Raw genomic sequence first — 20,031 nt, 5'->3', positions numbered from 1 at the left:
TAAGTTCAGGTCTTCTGGAGTTGCCAACTTCTTAATCGGCCATGGTAGCCATGCCTTTAATAGAAGCTTTTAACAGCCGCTTGATGCTCAAGCAGAAGCTTGTAATAGTGCTGAGAAAAGCATCACCTGCCAATTTCTGCACATCAGGCTGTTGTTAAAGGCCCAAGAACAGGCTGGGCTGTTCTCTTCTGGGCTGTGGTCATCTTCATTTGACATTGGAGCCTCTTTTCAATCCCAGGTAGGTTGCAGCCCCAGAACATGGCAGGCACTATGGAAGGAACACCACGGAAAATGGCCAGACTGCATTTTGGTTGTTGTACCAGGCTTCCATATCTGGGACTAGGTTTGAGGATTCCAGATCATACCTTGGGGCTTGCAGGTGGGCTGACAAGATGACAAAGGGTATATATTTTAATAGGTATGCAGTAAAAGGAATTTGAACGGGAATTGTGGGGGGGGGGAGATGCACTGCTAGGAAATTCTGCTTTCACACATCTGTAAAAGGTACAGGAACTCTGCACTGCTTCACACCTGGTTGTCCTACTACTGCTGTAAACAGAGTTGTGCTCTTCATTTTATAAACTCACTTCTGGCTATAGCCTGTCTCCCACCATGTGAAAATCCAAGTCTTTTTTGCCACATGAACTCACAAAGCCAGTCAAGGGAACAGCATGGTATTGTTCTTCAGCTGGGACCAGGCTAGGGATCCAAACAAGCTAGCCAGCCAAATTCCTGTCTTCCACCCCTCCCTGCTTGAACCCTCTAGATCAGGGGTGGCCAAACTGTGGCTCAGGAGCCACATGTGGCTCTTTCACACATATTGTGTGGCTCTTGAAGCCCCCACTGCCATGTTGGCTGGCAGGTTGGAGAATGCATTTAAAGTTAAAGTTGCTTTCTTTCCACCTCTCCTTCCCCCCTCTCACCCCACTTCCTTCCTTTCCTTTCCTTCCTTCCTTCCTTCCTTCCTACCTACATCTGACCTTCATGTCTTGCATTTGACATTTATTTTATGTGGCTCTTATGTTAAGCAAGTTTGGCCACCCCTGCTCTAGATTATATTCCCCTCTGACAGGGCCACCTTAAATATTACAAAATTTATGGGAAATATGCAGGGCTTTTGCAGGGACTCATTTGCATATTAGGCCACACCCCCTGATGCCAAGCCAGCTGGAACTGGGTTGCTGTGCGTTCCTGCTCAAAAAAAGCCCTGGAAATATGTAATCTGCATGTGGTGTGGAAAACTGCAAGAGTGCCTTATGGACTGGGAAATAATCTGAAGCTAATTGCTCTGTTCCTATTGACACATGGACGCATATGTGTGTAGCTGTGGCATGTGATGTCTACAGTGAAGGCTGAGCTTAAGTTCCCCACTGTGAAGTACTCTTCATGCAAGGCTCTTGAAGTGTGTGGAACAGCCCTTAGGAAAAGAAACCAGGAGCCCCACCTTCTAGTTGCCTCTACTCAGGGAAAAACTAGGCCTTATGGAAGCCAATTTGCGTTGCCAGCCTCCATGTGGAGCCTGGAGATCTCCTGCTTTTACAACTAATCTCCAGCTGGCAGAGATCAGCTCCCCTAGAGAAAATGGCTGCTTTGGACTCTTATGGCATTGTACCCTGCTGAGGCCCTTCACCTCCCCAAACCCCACCCTCTCCCGGATCCACCCCCAAAATCTCTAGGTATTTTCCATTACAGACTTGGCAACCCTAAAGCCAATATCCACCTGTCTTCACTTGATTATTCCTTATCAGATCATCCCTTTTACTAATTTGAAAAGTCCTTTGCTGTATCATAGGCCTCTAGTATTTGCTTTTGCCAGAAGGAAAGCTTAGGCTGATAGAGACTTCTCAAGGTCATGCAGTTAATCTGCACTGGGCAGAAGAGCTTGAACAAAAAAACCATCAAGTGCTCAATCACTTCTCTATTTACTTGACACACACTGTCTATTCTACCTAAATATTACCCCCATTTTGCCCCTTCTTTGCCAAGTGTGCACAGGGCCTTCTTGGCTTGTGCTTATACTTCTGGCCAATCCAGCAGGAAGGTTTTGCTCCTTCTTTGCCTTCCCTTTCTCCTGATGAAGGAACATCAGGAGATCCTGCTGAAGACAGAAGATGATGATGAGTCATCCACCCTTGTTTCCTTTTCTTTCAAAGATTCTGCTCCCAGCCTTCTTTAGCCAACCCATCAGAACCTCTACCTGCCACCCTCTCTGGACCTAGGAAAGGAAAATAACATCCCAGTAAGCATCTGTTAAAGGGACAGGATACTTTTTTCCAGATCAGTTGACAGCTCAGCTCTAGCAACAGGTCCAAGAAGTTCTGACTCTCACTTCTGTCCTTCAACCCAATACCAGTAAAATCCTAAACTGAGTTATATCCTTCTAAGTCCATTGAAATCAATAGGCTTTGGTGTCACTCTTACATCAAAGTCCAGTCAATAGAAGCCAATTGTCCTGGGAAGGTTTAACTCTCTTTAAGATGACACTGCTACATTGTTTGGGGTTGCCAAGAAAGTGCACTCCTCCCCCAAGACTCTCCGATGAAGGGGAAGCTATAGGAAAGAACATTTGGCTAGGAAGGCTCAAGTGTTGGTTTTGCTAAGCACACGTCAGAGCTAAGCAGGACTTTGTGGCATCTGTCAAGGCTTGCCAGAGTCAGCAGGAAGTGTGCTGGCCAGCAAGTGCTGCTTGGATCTGCCTCGCTATTTTTGTATCAAGCAAATGCTGTGTCAGAGGACAGTTTCCGGAGATGCTGAGCCTTCTGAAAGACCAGCTGGCAGGGTGACAGGGTGGGCAATTGTTCTCAGCCCAGCTGGATATAAAAGAGGGGGTGGGGCCTGTGTTGGACCTCTGGAGCTACCATCAAAATGCCACTTGGTGAGGGATCGCATCTGAGCATTTAGTCACACAGTGTCTTCTGAGCCAGCAAAAAGATTCTTGCAAATTGTTTTAGCGCGTTTCGTGGGCTGTTAAAATGACTCTTCCTCCTTGGCTACACATCCTAAAGGTGCTTTATTCGGAATCTAACCGCTGGTCCCTTTTAACCGACCGCTGTCTGCTCTGACTGGCAACAGTTCTGCAAACCCCCACATGGAAGTCTGCCAAACTTCGCTACTGGGAGAATGAACAGGGGACCTTCTGTCTGCATAACATCTGCTGTGCCACTAAGCGAGCATGATGGCCTTTCCTATCTGAGCTGTCTCTTGCAACCTAGCACAGCTGGGTCTGGCAGCCCTTATCCCCTGCCTTTTTGGAGCCCAAAGGGTGCATCTTCGCAAAGGCACGATGTCCATGTCTGTCCCAACTAACCCCATCTCTCAGGAGCATATACATTCCTTGCCAGATAATGTTGCACAGGTCATATCAGTGCCACAAGAGCAGTTTTAACCTGGTCAATTGGCACTCCATTCACAGCAAGGCCCAAAGACCTTGTCTGAGATATATTCCAGATCACATTGGCAAGAAAAATGTATTTTAAGACTGTGTGTTGTGATTAATTTAATACTTTAAAATCACCAGAAAGAAAACATACTGCTCCTGAAAAACAATGGTTCAAAACAAAAAAGGGGAAGCGTCCACCCTCAGTGTTTACTCTCTGGTGAACATAATGGGAAATTGTTTCTGGATCAGGAGGCAGGGTATTTCTTTTCTTTTCTTTGTAGGGGCCCAGGTGCCATGTACCCCAGCCTCTATAGGAGAGATGGTGCCATCACCTGAGAGAAGAAAAAGCTGGCAGAAGATCACCTTGGAGGATAATTCAGACCCCTTCCAGAAGTGAGCTGAGACCTAGGCTCTGTCTTCCCCCAATACTAAGAGTCTGAAGAACTCCCTCACTGCCTTCCCTCCTTATCCATTCCCTCCCCCTCTTCTTCTTTCGGAAAGTGAAGATACTTCTTGCATCCCCAGGGCCCTCGTTGGCATCCAAGCGCATCCATTAGCAGCCACTCTGACCCACACCCCTTCCAGGCTTTCTGTTTTTTTATTTATGAAGCTGTTTTGAGGCAGCCAAATGGAAGGATTCCCTGCATACATTCACTCTCTTCTGTATTGCTTCCTCTAAGCTGACTGACTCATAATGGGAGTGATAAAGCAGAAGAATTTCAAGGAGGCCCCTCTGTCCCAATTCCTTCTGGGTATGATAGAGCACAACTGATGCCACATATGCAGTGAATGCTTGTGAAGAAATTATGAATCTGAGAGGCAGCCTTTTGAGCTCTTCTACTGTTGGGTGGAGCTCTACATATCTGTACCACAGCCCCCCCTACTGTGGTACTTTGGTCAAGGCATCAACCTCCACTTTGCTGTGGCTGAGGAGAGGGCAGCATGTATTGCCTACAGAGAAACAATGCACAGACTGATTCTCTTCCTGCCAATCACAGCAATGCTCAACAGTCAGATGTGCAGAAGGATTTCACTGGGGCAAATGGGCACTCAGAAACCCAAATGCCATAAAATATTGTGGCAGAATTTTTTTTTGGGAGAGGGGGACCTGAAAGTGTTCTAGGAAAGGGGAACTGGTGCAGGATGAATAGGTGGGGTGTGTGTGTTGCGTTTTGCCTCTTCCATTTCCAGCCCATTGAGCATACAGCTGGGGCAGGAGTATAGGAGTTTTCTTGGCTTATCCAATCATTGGATAACAATGGAGGGGATTCCACCTTCCTGAATTCTCTGGATTTTGAATGCTATTTCCTACTTTATGGGTAATCACTTTTATTTTTGTTCTCAGGATATCAATATGTCTCCCTGCCCAACATCTGACCAGCCTTAACGGTGACCAAAGAAGAGAGCCCACATTGGGGATACATAGATAGGAGAAGGGGGGCAAGGAACAGATTTAGCTCTAGTTGTTCTCCTGGAGTATCCCTTTATTTTTTCCTACCAAATGGAATGGTTGCCTGTCATTCTTAAAGGGGGAAAGTAAAGTGCTGCACTTAGAAATAGAACTTGAGGGTAACTGTGGGGGAGAAAGAGTGACAGGGGAATACTGAAGAAGGGTGAGAGATGCCAAGTGATGGGGTGGGAGAGAGCCAGAAAGTTGCATGGGGAGGATTCATCAGCAGACTGGTGTTGCAAGAGAAAGAACAATGTTTTTAGTGAGGAGGGATGGGAGAGAGAAGAAAAGTGCAGTGACAGGAGACAGCAATTGATTGGCATTCCAGCCTGCCCTTCCACCTGTGACACTTCTTGGAGGTTTTGCTCATTGGTCATTCAAAAGGAAATCTGGAACTTCCGATAACTGGTCACATTAAGCTTCCAGCAGTTGGGGAGAAAAGGATGTCTTCATGGTTCAAGTGACATTTGGTGCTAGTTTGGAGAGTCCTAGAAAGAAAGGAAGCCAACCCCTCTCCCCTCCTCCTCACACACCCAGTCTGCTTGGTAGTCCCTCAATAGGCTACCTGATTCATGATTGGCATTTGGCTAGCATGGAATGCAGCTCATGAGCTGGCCTTGTTGAAAGTAACACGCTGAAGCTACCTTATTCTGAATCAGACTGCTGGGCTCTCAAAGTCAATCCTCCTGTGACTTGCCAGTAGCTCTCTGGGGTCTCAGGTTGAGATCTTTTGGATTGCCTGTTTTCTGGTCCTTCTGGAGATTGGGTCTTTCTGCATGCAAAGCTGGAGGACATAAGAGAAGCCATGTTGGATCAGGCCAATGGCCCATCTAGTCCAACACTCTGTGTCACACAGTGGCCAAAAAAACCCAGGTACCATCAGGAGGTCCATCAGTGGGGCCAGGACTCTAAAAGTCCTCCTACTGTTGCCCCCCAAGCACCAAGAATACAGACAGAGACAGAGTGCCCAGACTCTTGCCCCAGACAGAGAGTTTTCCATCAGTATGCTGTGACTAATAGGACCTCTGCTCCATATGTTTATCCCAGTCCCCTCTTAAAGGTGTCTATGCTTGTAGCTGCCATCACCTTCTGTGGCAGTGAATGGAGAAAGAACATCTCAAGCTAATTTCTTCAAAGTGAAACCATTGATGTAGCATGGCCAATGTTATCTTCTCTGACTAGCAGTGTTACCTGCTCTTTGCTGGAGGTCTGTCTCATTACCTGCTACTTCATCCATTTACCTGGAAATGCTGGATTTTGAACCTAGGACCAAGTTGCATGTTAAGCAGCTGCTCTGCCACTGAGCCACAGTTCCTATTGAGGACAATAAGTTTCCATAATAGCCTTGTAGGTGTAACAAGTCTAAGCATGGTGGACACATCCCTGCCCAGTGAGAGAAATCATGGGGACCAACTGGACCTTGAGTACTGGATGGGGAGACTGAATCTCTTTTTTTATGTCCCATAAAGTGGCACTTCTGAGAGACTGAGGGATCCCCCACAAGTATCATCTTTGCTTGGGCCCACCTATTGATTTCAACCCTTGACCTGGAAGCGATCGTTCCACTGTGCTATGAGATTTTTACTTTTGGCACCTTGGAGAAATATGCACAAAACTCCTTGTGGGTACTGACCCACTTTCACAAGCAGGCCCCTTGACAGTGTTATGCTACTGCATGGGGTTCCTAGGAAGTACCACAAGAACTCGAGAGCCGTAAGCTAAAGGTGCATACGATGAGCCTATGGGATGCTGAAATGCATTCTTGCACAAACAGCCGGCTGTACTGTTCCACCACACTCTGTAAGCCAAGTGCCTGGAACTATGCGATGGTGGTCTATAGCAAACCTTAAGATGCAGGCACCAGAGCCTGGGAGCCAATGTGGAGCTGGCACAGAGTGCCACAAGACCACAGTGTAGGGAAGAACCTCTCGTGCTCGTGCACTGTTTCTCAATTTGCTCGTGCCCCTGAGCCTGTGGGCTGCTCGCTCCCCATCCCATGAGAATCCCTGTGGGCCGGGCTTCCCGTCTGCCCTGCGAGCTGAGCTAGGTTCATGAGGAAGGTAGGCAGCAAGCCAGTCAGTGCCACTCTCCTCCAGCAAAACAGACACCCTGCATGTCTCTCTCCAACTCCAGTGTCTTCCTGCTCAATGAGGTAACGGGGGCACTGCCAGTCTGTGTGGCTGCATGGGTCTCTTGGGGGATGGGCTGGGAGAGCCTGGAGGTAACCTGGAAAGTGCACCCAGGTGAGAGAGCTGAGAACTGTGGCTAGGGAAAGTGGCCGTGGGCTGAGTCCTCAGGCGAGCCAGCGCTGCCGAGGAGAACAGTGAAGTTTTCCATGCAGCTTTGAGGGCCCTGGCCACAGTGGCTGGCACAACCCACAGCTGCGCTGAGAAGCAGAAGAGCATGCCTGTATCCTCCCCACCCCGCTTACACCCTTCTACCCCTGCAATGCTCCCTTCTGGCTAAAACAATGACTGCCATTGCTGGGGCTGCCCCACTCCTGGATAGGCTCAGGTGCGTAGTCCCTACTGCCCCCCCCCCCCCAAGAGCTATATGCTTCCTTCATTCTGGTTAGCAGGACTCCAGAGCTGCTCTCGATGTCTGACCAGTAGAGCAGAGCCAGGAGCTTTTCCCGCCGGACCCCTGGCAGGGCCAGAAGGAAGCAGAGCCCTGGGCCTCGCTGCGCTGCAGAGCTCTTGCCCCACTTCTCCCCCTCGCAGCAGGGCTGCAAAACCAAGCTCGAGGCCTCCTCCTGCTTGGGCCGCCCTTCCCCAGGGAGCCTGGCGTGGCCTGGCCTGGCCTCTGCATCTGCCCGCTGAGCCTCCCCTCCCCTCCCCTCCCCTGCCGGGGCTTGGCGAAGGGGCCGAGGGGCTGCTGCTTGAGCGAGTGGGAGACGGCAATGGCGGGGCGGAGGGGGGGGGCGGGTTGGGGGTCGCCTCTCCTTCTGCCTCCAGCCTCGAAATCCCCACGGGGGGGGGCAGCAGCAGCGGCTGTCGGAGGCTCCCTCGCGCCGCGCATCCCCGCCTAATGTGATTATCTCGCGCTTGGCACGTCCCCGAGTCCATTATCCGGACGGCGCGGAGCGGAGCGGGAGGGGAGAGGCGAGGCGAGGGATGCGCGGCGGTGGCGGCGGCGCGCACAGCGATCGTGGGGAGGTGGAGGCGGCGGCGGAGGCGAGGCAGCGGCAAAGGCCGAGCGAGGCAGGCGCTTGGAGGCGGCGGCGGCGGCGCGGCAGGGCGAGCGTCGAGGGCGGGGGCGCTGCCAGCCCTCCCTCCTTCCTTCCTTCCCTCCCCGCTGGCATCGCACCCCGGGCCCGGCCGGCCGGCTCCCTCCCCGCCCGTCTATGTCTTTTTCTGACTCCAGCGCAACCTTCCTGCTCAACGAGGTAACTTCCCAGGCAAGCGCGCAGCTGCCGCCTCCCGCCTCTCCTCTCCTCTCCTCTCCTTCCCCGCCCCGCTCCCCAGAAACACTCCGGCGAAATGCGGGTCCTTCCCAGCATCTCTCCTACCCCGGATTCTCCACCCACCCCCGTGGCAATTCCTGGCACATTCAGGGGCGGGAGAACCAGGCGGCGGTGCATCCTTTCCCCTCCTGCCTCTTCTCCTCCTTCCCACCCCCGATTGTGTAGATTCTGAGCTGGGATCGCATGCTAGGAGGACGATGTAGATCCCTTTCGCAAAGTCTGTCTGGTGTGTGAAATATCTTATTAGATTTGATGGGGGGGGGGGGGGTGTTACTGGGCATCACCCCAACTTGCAATGGGAAAAGGGGAGTGGTTTGCTAGTGCCACCAGTTCCAGCAGGCAGCCAGAGACGGAGCAGGGGGGAAATCCCCATCTGGCCCCAGTTCCTGCAAAACCACTTCCTTTCCTTCCCACTTCCCCCTCCTGCCCCCAGGCCACATGGCCCATACTCGGTGGAGTAGCTTTCTCCAGAAGGCAGTCAGTGCCTGTCCCGGTGGAAGTAGGCTGGTGAGGATCTCTCTTAGGAGTGGGATAAAGCTGAGCTTAGAGGAGTCAGTGAAGGGATGGAGCAGGATATGTCCGAGAAGGTGGGCCTCAGGAGTGGGTTCTGGTCTGTCCTGCAGATCCAGCTGGTGGTGGGTAGGGAGCCTGGGTGGGGAGGTCTACGTTGGGGCTGAAGTTGACCAGTTAAGTGATGTGCAGATTCAGGATATCTGGAGTTAGGATAGAAGCTGGTGGGAAGAGAACTGGGGAGCAGAAGTGCCAGGAAAGGATCCAGCTGGTCTCTTCTTCATCATTTTCTTCATCTTCATCTATGTCTTCTGTTCCCTCCCACACCAATCCCTTTAGTTACTCTGACCTGTACTGGGCCAATAGACACAAAGGATTTCCCCTCCTGCATCCTTTGCTTAGGGTGCTTGCCAGGTATCTGCCTGCCTGCCTGGATTGTTTTGATGCTCTCCAACCAGTTTGGAGTCAGGGGCAAATGACAGTGTGCACTCACCCATTCCACACAAGGATGGCCCTGCAAGACTTTTACATTCAGTTCTTCTCTCCTTTTCAGTACCTTCCTGCTATCTGTACCACGCCCCTTGGCATTTGACCACCCTTTCCCTTTTGTGCCTCCCCTAAAAGGTTCAGGCAGATCCAGACAGTCCAGGAGCAGTGCCTGGCTCCCTCCCATACTTGCCCATCTCTGTGCCTGCCCCCAGGGGAGGGCTGGTGGGTGGGCACTATTGTTTTTTCCGTTGCAGCTGAGCGAAGAGCTTGAGAGCATCCAGGGTGGGGATCCAGTAGACAGCGGACTGAGCAAGCTTTGTGATTGTATGCCATTTGCAGCCCCCAACCCAACAGGGGCGGGGGGGCACAGCACTGGACACCCATCCCTTTGGAAGAGCTAACACTTTTCTCCGTCTTCCCCTACCCTGGTATCTGAACGTTTCTTTTTTCCCCCATGTATGACGACTCCTATCTCCATGGATTCGAAGACTCCGAGGTGGTGAGTCGACAGGCTGCTAGAAGGGGTTATTTTAGGCATGGGAGCCACCCCCAGAGAAGAACCTGGCATTGCCTTTTTCTCCCATCAGGGCGGTGAGCTTTGAGACTATTGCAGTGATGTGACAAGGTTGAGGCAGAGAGTCCAGGGGGGGGGTCCTGGGGGGTTGAAGGGAGATGATGTACATATTTGTTTATGGCTCTATCGCAGCTGGCTCCTTGTCTGTATATTGGACATCTTTGATAGAGGAACAGTAAGGCATGTTGAGGGGGGACAAAAGTATGTTGGATTGGGAGCAGCAAGGTATGTTGAGGGAATTTCATAGTTATGGGTGTTGATGGTAAAGGGGTTGTTTTCTGTGACTTCAATTACTGTTGAGACAAACAAGAGCTTATAGGTTCTCCTGAAGGATCTGAGATGTGTGTGGGGGCAGATGGGAATGCATTGGTTATGGCTGGGTGGAGGGCTTCCCATGGAAGTGAACATTTGTTTAACAGCTCCCCCTGTTGGCTGGGGAGTCTAGTGCATGATATCTATAGTAGTTGTGGCCAGTCCTGACATCCTCCCATGCAGTTTCTTGTCAAGATCATGCTTCTTGCTTTCTCGAGCCAGGAGCAGAGGACTGTGCAGGCTCAATCCGTGTGTATGGCAGCCTAGCTGAGCTAGCCCTTGTGCAACAGATTTCTGACTGGAGCTCCTCCTACCCCTTTTGGGAAGTGAGCGAGGAAAAGTGCAGATATTCCTTGAAGTGGGATCTCCAAAATAATGCTATTCTGAAAGAAGAGGTAGTGTTTCAGCATGTTCCTTGTGGCTTTCAGCCGGGTACTTGCTCACCAAATTGCAGCTGTAGAAAGTTTGCAGGGTGTTTGGTTGGACTGGGGTAAGAGAAGTATGGGTTAATCCATGAGAGGGAAGGGGGTAAGTGACCTGGGAAACCTTCTGCAAGCCCCTTGAGCAAGGTCTGGACCGAACCTCTTTGCCAACCTCTATAGGAGTCCATCAATAATAAGACAGGTCTGGGGCTCCCTGCAGGATACTGGAGCACTACTTATCATGCCCAGACCTCATACTTCCTGCCCACCTGGTTGGGGTCAGGAATACACCACGGGCACAGCTGCTTTGGCTTTGAAATGCGTGGGTGGGTGCCAGCAGGAGGAGGTGGATGATCAGATGACTTGATGGAACGGGGCTGTGGGGGGGCTGGCATTTCCCAGAGTCTGCCTGGGCTGGGGAGGGGGGGAGGTGCAGAAACAACAACACTCTACGTGGGCCCACTGCTAGAAGTATGAGTTGTTCCATTCTCTCCCCTCCCATTTTAGCACCTCTTATCTCAGTCAGAAACACTTCTTAAAGACTGTTGCAACATACAAGCTTTCCTCCCCTTTTCTTACGCATCATATGCTCAGCATGAAGAGAGAAGGAATAAGGATAGCCAAATTGGGATAGTTAATGCAGGGGCAGGAAGTAATTGAGGAATATAGTCCAGATCGCATGTCCCAACAGGCCAGCCAGGGATTCTTACAGACCTTCTTTATCACCCCCACTCCCCCATTTCCAACCTAGTTTCCTGGCCTACAGAAGCTGGTTGTGCCACTTCTCAGGCATTGAATGGGGCAAAAAAGCCAACTGAAGAAGAAACAAGAGTCTGAATCATGGCTAACTCCAATCTTGGTAACTTGCACTTGCCTGCTGCAACAGTATCTCAAGCCCAGTCAAATAAAGTTCTGGTAAAGGAGGAAGCACCATCAGCATCTTATCTCTAGACTGAGAGCAAAAAGTACATGTGGCACTAGGAATCTGTAATCAGATTTCCTGATGTGATTTATCTGCAAAAAGGAGTCATGAGGGGGTCTGATATAGACTGAGGCTAGAGGGCAGGAGGGTAGTGCTTCTTCCCTTGGGATGGTTTCCTGATCAGAAATGCCTCCTCTGGGCCCCAGCAGGGAAGAAGACAGGTACCTATAATGTGCCTGTCTTCCCCACCCCCACCATTGGGCTAAAAAGAGCTCATTGGGGACCATCTCTGCTTGGGAGAGGCATAACAGGAGAAAAGCTGCCCCCCTTTCACAGAACTGTGGCTTGATCTGTATCTTTCTTCTCCTTCCTAAGTTGCATTCTGCAGCAAAATGACATATCTGGGGATCCACTCATGAACCTCCAGTGTCACTTGTAACTTGGCTCTGAGATACTAGATATTGGTGTGACTTTCTTTCCTGCCCCCGGGGCTTGACTCTGCGAATCAGGCTAAATCAAGCTGATGCAAGTGAGAACCACAATTCTGCCCACCTCCTTGCTGCTCGCTGTGACCCACAGCATCCCTTACCTGTGGTAGACAGTTGATGAGCAGTGCACATCTGGTTTAATACAAAATGTTTGTATTTGTCTCCTTTGCAAAAAAAGAATGTGCTCAGGTTAGCTGGCATGACAAGTGAGATGACCATGATGGGAAGGAAGCTTGGCAAAGTGGTGGAGGTAGAGGGATGGTTTGCTAGTCATTGACAGCTTGCATCTTAAATTATTTGACTGAGTTTCATTTCTTCTCAGCAGGACTATAGTTGCAGCTATGATTTCACAGACTGAACCAGAAAGTTGCACCAGGGAGGGGGAAGATGGGAGCATTTAAGGATTTGCCATTTATGGCTCCAAGTCCAGTTTGTTCAGGCCATCTAGGAGAGTTTAGTTCAGACCATCTTGGGGAGCTGTAGGTCACTGGCAGAGCATCTGCTTGGCATGCAGAAGGTCCCAGGTTCAATCCCCAGCATCTCCAGTTAAAAAGATCAGGAAGAATGTAATGTGAAATACCTCAGCCTGAGACCCTGGAGAACTGTTTCCAGTCTGAGCAGACATTATTGACTTTGATGGCCCAAGGGTCTGATTCAGTATAAGGCAGCTTCATGTGCTCATGTGTTCAAACCAGGTGGGTACAAACATGGTACCCATACACCAGACATACATCCAAAGAGAAGGTCTCTCTAGGGTTTAATTTCAACAAGGCTGTAGTCTTGGTACCTGTAATAACATTGGAACATGTGAAGTGGTGACAAAGAAGAGACAGGCAGGTATTGACTATGTGCAGAGTCTTTGTCTCATCACTGAGTAACCATAGCTAGTTCCTGTGCAACAGATCTAGGGATGTAAAATTTCCAGAAATTTTGAAGCCATGAAATAGGGAGGGATTTGAGAAAAACTGAAATATTTACAATATTTTCCTATCAAACCTAAATGTATTGCTTTAACAATATACACAGCATAATTTATAACTTGGTTAGTATATAAAATTTGACATGTTTATGGAATTTAGAAATCAAGTATAACTGCAGTCCTTAAGAAGGTTCACTCAGAAGTCCCATGTTATTAAGTGGGGCATACTTCCCTGGAAAGTGTTCTTAGGACTGTGGCATTTGTTTTTTATAAGCAAGACTGCAAATATGCCCAGTAACTGAGGGACAGCTGCAAATGCTCAACCCTCTGCTGCCATAGTACATGCATCTTAGTTTTTACCAGCTGAAAGGCAGGGAGAAATAGAAGTTGGAAGTAGAGAATGAGTTTTGTAGTAAACCAAAGAATAAGTATTATGGGGACAGAAAAGTACACAAAAGACCTAGCATCATATTTTAATACCAAGTGATAGCTATGAATACACTGAACTCCTTAATAATGTATTAACATTACATGAATTATAGCATACTTATTGTTTCTGAAATTATTTACATTTAAGTAAGAAATATTTTCTTGAAAATATGTTATATATGTCTACAGTATACTTAGGAATTTTTTATGTAATGCTGCAGATGGTCTTCATAAAATGTTCATGTTATATATTTTGAATAAATGAAACCTTATCTTCCAAAGCACTTCTCTCATTCCAAAAGAGAAAATGTTTTGTCTGAATATTTTTAGTGTTCCCACAAATTTCCCATTTTTTCCATTTGAACAATTGGTTAAGTTCATGGAAAAAATTGTCCCCCCACATTTTTTTCTGGCCCTTCATGTCTATAGTGTGACCTGACATTAAAGCACTTGGCATGGTTTTAAGATAAGCTTGCACTCTAGAATACTTGTTTTAGAAATTATCCCAGTATCCAAGTAGAAATGATCCATGGTGTCATTAGAGCTATCTCTCACCCTCTCTGCTTTCATTTCAGGCCAAAGGTCAGATTAAGGCATGAGAAGCAACAAGACGTATTGTATGCATATTGTACTTTGCTTATGTCCTCTAGTCTCTGCCCTTCCCAAACAGTGGCAAGTTAAAAACTGCCCTTTTCTTTTAGAGATAGAAAGCTCAAAAGACTTACGGCAGGGCTTACTCCCAAAGTATACATCTTCCCCTCAATCAGTTCAACACCTGATTTGGTGCACTGAGTTCAGGGTGACTTAATTAAGATAGTATACTTGGTGTTGAGTCCTGATTTGTAAGCGCATGTCTGGGGGGGGGGGGCATGGCTCAATAGCAGAACACCTGCTTGGTATGCAGAAGGTCCCAGGTTCAATCCCCAACATCTTCGGTTTAGGGAATCTGGTGATGTGAAAGATCTGGTTAGATCTCACCTAGAATATTGTGTTCAGTTTTGGGAACTACAATTTAGGAAAGGTATAGACAAACTGGAATGTGTCCAGAGGAGGGCAACAAAGATGGTGAGGGGTCTGGAGACCAAGTCCTATGAGGAAAGGATGAAGGAGCTGGGTACGTTTAGCCTGGAGAGGAGACGACTAAGAGGTGATATGATTACCATCGTCAAGTATTTAAAGGGCTGTCATATAGAGGATGGTGCAGAGTTGTTTTCTGTTGCCCCAGAAGGTTGAAGCAAAACCAACGGGTTGAAATTAAATCAAAAGAGTTTCTGGATAAACATTAGTGTGGTTGCTCGGGAGCAGGTGGGCTCTCCTTCCTTGGAGGTTTTTAAGCAGAGGCTAGATGGCCGTCTGACAGCATTGCTGTTTCTGTGAATTAGGCAGATCATGAGAAGGAGGGCAGGAAGGGTTGCATCATTGTTTAGTTCTTGTGGCCCTTTCTTAGATGCTCAGGGAAATGCAGTTTGGCCAGGGATCCTGGAGGTTTTTGCCATCTTCTGCACATGAAGCAGGGGTCACTGGGGATGTATGTGTGCATGGGAGGTATATGTGAAGTTTCTGCATTGTTCAGGGGGTTAGACAACCCTGGAGGTCTCTTCCAAGTCTATGATTTTATGATCTTCACCTAAGACCCAGGGAGCTGCTGCCAGTCAGGGTAGACAATACTGGCCATGATGGACCAAAGGTCTGATTCAGAATAAGGAAGCTTCGTGGATTCATGTGGATTCTTCATAATAAATGCATGTATGTTTGTACAGCTTGAGCAGGCATTATAGGTACAGAAGCAAGCATATAGCAGGCAGTGCTAAATTGCAAACATCTGGACACCTTGGAATTAAATGCATCTACATTGTTGCTATTCAACTATTCTGGCATAACATCTTTACAATAAGGGAGAAACAGTACAATATGCACAATGTGAGTAATGAAACACTGACTTTAAAGGAAATGCTTTGAGAAACTGCACTTTAGAGCTGCAGACCAGTGGTGGAAAGGGTCCACTTAATCCTTTCCCTTCCAGCAATTTTGAGCAGCAAAAGGAGCAGCCCCTCCACCTGCTGCTTCAGATCACAGCCTTCAAAATGCAGATCTGCACGTCTGCAGCTAAACATAGTGTGTCTCTCAAGACAAAACTTGTTGGAGTCCCCACCCTGAGAGGTTAGCATGTGTCACTTTCTGGATGTCTGGAACTGCTGTTGCAGTGGCCATAAACTGACCACAGACTACGCTGAACCTAAAGCAAAGCTTCATATTGGAGGACAGAATATTAGCTTGAGACTGAGATACCAGGAAACTCCAAAATTGTGATCTAAGTGTGCTATGTCAAGGCCACTGTAGTTTGAAAGGAAATGGAAAGTAAGCAGGTAGTGATGGTGTCTTTTAGTTCCTGATCACTTTGGGCTTTCCCTTTCATTTGTTAAATGTGAAAGGGTGCATTTTTAGCATTTGTTGCAGCTGCTGCCAAATTTGCAGTATAGCATCTGATGCCTCTCCTCAAAACACCCTCCAAGTTTCAAAAAGATTGGACCAGGGGGTCCAATTCTATGAGACCCAAAAGAAGGTGCCTCTATCCATTATTTCCAATGGAGGGGAGGCAATTAAAAGGTGTGTGGTCCCTTTAAATGTGATGGCCAGAACTCCCTTTGGAGTTCAATCATGCTTGTCACAGCCTTACTTCTGATTCCACCCCCAATGTCTCCTGGTTCCACCCCCAGATATTTCTTGAATTGGACCTGGCAACCCTAAAAGGGTGCTTGGCAGGACTTCATTTCAGTCAGCTTATCTCCAGAACTGTTTCAGAAGATGAGGACTTGGTCATGGTCTATATCATAATGCCAGGAGAACCTAGTGAAAGGAAAAGGACTGACAATATATCCTCTGCATAGATGGGATTTGTTCATGGATTTTTTGGAGCCACATGTTTGACACATTGGCCAGTTCTAATGTTTTGACCTTTTGTATTTAACTGTATTGTGAAATAATAATGCAAACATTATGTTGTATTAAAAGCAGGTTATGGGTTCCTCTGATTTAATTCATTTACAAAACGTATCACTTACATTTCTGTCCTCATTAAGGCCATCAAGGTAGCTAACAAATTGAAAACATACATGATAAAAACATGTCTTAAAACCATTAAATCCAAACAAAAACATATCATTAAAGCCCAAGCTAAAATACATTCAAAGACAATTGCAGCATAGTGCCAGAGGGATCACTGAAGGAAGGCCAAACAAAACAAAAAAAAGTCTTAATCTGCTGGTGGGAGATGGCAACAGAAGGGGACAGATGAGTCTTACAACATTATGACATTAAAACCATTCTAAAACTTGGGGAAGAGTATTTAAGCTTGTACAAAGTTTATTCACTATTGAACAAACCTAGCCAAATCATATACTTTGGGGAATAGTCAGAAGGGTTCCCAGGCAGACTTTGTGCCTTCCTTTTAAAAAATTAAACCTGGCAAGCAAGAGAGGGTCAAAAGTTTATCTTCATCCTTGATATGAAGAGTCCTCTTTCCTTCCCTCTGGCTTGATTCCCTTCCCCAGTTTACTGGTTTCTGTGGTTTTGTGTGGAGTGCAAAGAAGAAGAAGAAGATGAAGATATTGGATTTATATCCCGCCCTCCACTCCAAAGAGTCTCAGAGCGGCTCACAATCTCCTTTACCTTCCTCCCCCACAACAGACATCCTGTGAGGTGGGTGGGGCTGGAAAGGGCTCTCACAGCAGCTGCCCTTTCAAGGACAACCTCTGCCAGAGCTATGGCTGACCCAAGGCCATGCTAGCAGGTGCAAGTGGAGGAGTGGGGAATCAAACCCGGTTCTCCCAGATAAGAGTCCGCATACTTAACCACTACACCAAACTGGACGTCTAGTTCTCTTCCCTCCTGAGCTCAGCAGGCACCTTCTTGTCCTGCAGTGACTCTTTCAAAGTAGAGAGGACGTACTTCCATCTTGTGGAATATGTGGTGTCGAACCTCAAATAGCACTAGTTCCTTTTGTGGACAGACCACAAGGTAGAAAGAAAAGATTTTCTGAACTCCTGGCTGACGGGTTGGAGCAAATTCTCTTTGAGGCAAAGAACTGTCTGCCATTTGTACCCCTCTGTTCCACATTTGATTTCCAACTTAGCACAAGCCTAGTTTCCATACATGGCTTGTGCACTGTCTGTCTCATCACAGGTACGTGCATCAGAGATCCATATTGGGTGGCATCTTCCTGCTGGGTGTAATGCAACTGTGTGTGTGGTCATTGCTTGTGAGAACTCATGCTGTTTTCATGGAAAGGACTTACATGCAGCAATGATGAGCTGTCCAGCATCTCTCCTTTCTCATATCCATTTGGAATGTCAACCTCTCCCTGTGACTTTGCTGCTTTTGTGCTGAAGAGCGGGTGTGTTTACTCAGTCCCTGATACTGGCACACCCTCCCTGTAGTTTGCGTTGCTGTGGTGCTGTCTCCCATTCCCCTCCCTCTCTCCCTGGAGAGCGCCACCATCCTCATGGCTGGGGGGAGGGGTGCCAAGTCTGGTGTTCAGCCCCTGCACTGGTTCAGCATCACATTTTGGTGCCAAACTGTTGGACACGGGAAGGGGGGAGCAAAGAAGCTGGCTTCCTGGGAGGAGACTTTTTTTTTTAAAATCATCCTCCTGCTGTCCCTGAAGAAACAAAGTCTTAGGAAAAACATGTCTTGCAGTTTATGAATTTTGTGTTGTCCAAGCAAACACTTTTGTTTCCAAGGGGAGACAAACATCTAAGGTGACCTTCTGGAAGCTGGAATGAGTGCCAAAAAGAGGTGGACGTTTTATCTATCAACTGTAACATTTCTAAGGCTGAGCATCTTAAATGTATGAAAACAGAAAAAGCAGAAGGGATATAGACATGACTTCTGCCTTCAACAACCCCCTATCCTGTTTCTTCTCAAAGGACTGTGGGAACTTTGACATAGTTGTCAGATTCCAAGCTCTGATGCCTTTCAGTTGATTTGCAGAAGGCAGTTTGGGCAGAAGCATTTTGCCCTTCAGAGAAGAGAGAGGGTGCTGCTGCAACTGGCACCTCTCTCCCTCATGTGCAGTTATTAGAAAGCAAAACAGGAGTCTGTCTGGTATAAGAGCAGTAGCAGGGGTTTACGAATAGTTCGGCTGGGTCTTCCTGAGTGGCATCTTCCCTGAATCCTTTTGGCCCCCTTTTAGAATTGCCAAGAGATCCTTCTTGTAGTGGAACATCCTTTAGGGCAACTTATCTTTCAGGAAGAGACAATCCACTTACATTGCACTTTACCAGGTTGTTGTAAGGCTTATGGAGATAGTGTAAGTGAAGTGCTTTGAACCCTTGGCATATGCTGCATCAATTAAAAGTATTGTTATTACTGCTGCATCGACCTGCAGGCTCAATCTCAGCAATATCCTTTAAAGAAACATCAGGCTCAGGTTTCAAGACTAGCAATCGGATTGTCAGCGGTTTTGATTGGGTAGGCAGGATGCCGCTGCTTGCTCATTAACTCTTTCCTTTCTGGATCACATCCCTGTCACTTCTTTAATTAAATTCCCTCATCATCCTGCTCTGCTTTCCTATCTTGCTTCAATAGCAGACTCTCTGATCAGGAAACCTAAACATCTTTGTCACTTATTTGTTTATAGTATGTGCCAACAGCCCTGGAGAAAATGTCCCTTTACTAGAAGCTTAATGGGCTGTTATTTATCATGTGATATTATTTATCTCCATGCAATGAAAAGCTTCAGCTCCCCATTTTGACACATACAACCCCTATTAAAGGGATCAAACATATCCCCCCAGTCCTGCTGGCAAGAAGAAGAAGGATTGCAGATTTATACCCCACCCTTCTGCCTGAATCAGAGACTCAGAGCGGCTTACAATCTCCTATGTTTTCTCCCCCCACAACAGACACCCTGTGAGGTGGGTGGGGCTGAGAGGGCTCTCACAGCAGCTGCCCTTTCAAGGACAACTCCTTGGATAGCTATGGCTGACCCAAGGCCATTCCAGCAGGTGCAAGTGGAGGAGTGGGGAATCAAACCCGGTTCTCCCAGATAAGAGTCCACACACTTAACCACTACACCAAACTGGCTCTCTTTACAGCAACAGTACTTCATAATTTCTCGGTTATGTACAGGGTTGCCTTATAGTATTTAAAAAATCAGTATGGACTGTCTTGCTCACAAAGAATTTAGAAACTAAGTGAACAAAGAGTAAGACAGTACAGGGGGAGATTAGGGCTGAATGTAAGTAAATGCAGGTGTGTGCAGTGAACTGTCATTAACAATGGGGAGTGAGCGGGGCTTTTTTTGAGCAGGAATGCACAGGAAGCACAGGAATGCATTGCCGGCAGGCTTGGTGTCCGTGGGTGTGGTGTAATATACAATTGAGTTTCTGCTGGGCTTTTTCTACAAAAAAAAGCCCTGCATGAAACAATGGTGACATCAGGGGATGTGGTCTAATATGCAAATGAGTTCCTACTGGGGTTTTTTTCCTACCAAAAAAGCCCTGGGAATGAGGGCTAAAGTGTTGCTGGGAAGGCTTTGCTGGAAATGTGAGGTTTGGAGAAAGAGGAAGTACTTTTACAATCCTGTAGATGGTATTAACAATATATTGGGTAAAGGATGGTGGCAGGGTAGGAATGGGGTGGTGACAGAGACTTTAGCTGCTGAGCCTCAGGAA

General features: G+C 47.7%; 1 protein-coding gene across 4 annotated transcripts in view; it reads left to right on the top strand.

Moving 5' to 3' along the window:
* Window positions 1-6,883: 6,883 nt before the first annotated feature.
* CACNB3 (calcium voltage-gated channel auxiliary subunit beta 3) overlaps window positions 6,884-20,031 on the top strand; it is a 31,946-nt gene continuing 18,798 nt past the window's right edge. For 2 of the 4 annotated variants that reach the window (XM_060252845.1, XM_060252844.1), the window contains exon 1: window positions 9,505-9,790. In XM_060252845.1, the coding sequence (XP_060108828.1) occupies window positions 9,746-9,790 (45 nt within the window). In that variant the 5' untranslated portion in view covers window positions 9,505-9,745. Of the gene's footprint in view, window positions 6,982-8,059; window positions 8,215-9,504; window positions 9,791-20,031 lie in introns of those variants that run through there. The other 2 variants (XM_060252847.1, XM_060252846.1) reach the window with 2 other exon arrangements.

The sequence above is a fragment of the Heteronotia binoei genome, chromosome 13 (assembly GCF_032191835.1).
Source record: "Heteronotia binoei isolate CCM8104 ecotype False Entrance Well chromosome 13, APGP_CSIRO_Hbin_v1, whole genome shotgun sequence".
NCBI classification, from domain to species: Eukaryota; Metazoa; Chordata; class Lepidosauria; order Squamata; family Gekkonidae; genus Heteronotia; species Heteronotia binoei.
This window is presented reverse-complemented; position numbering and strand designations above follow the sequence as displayed.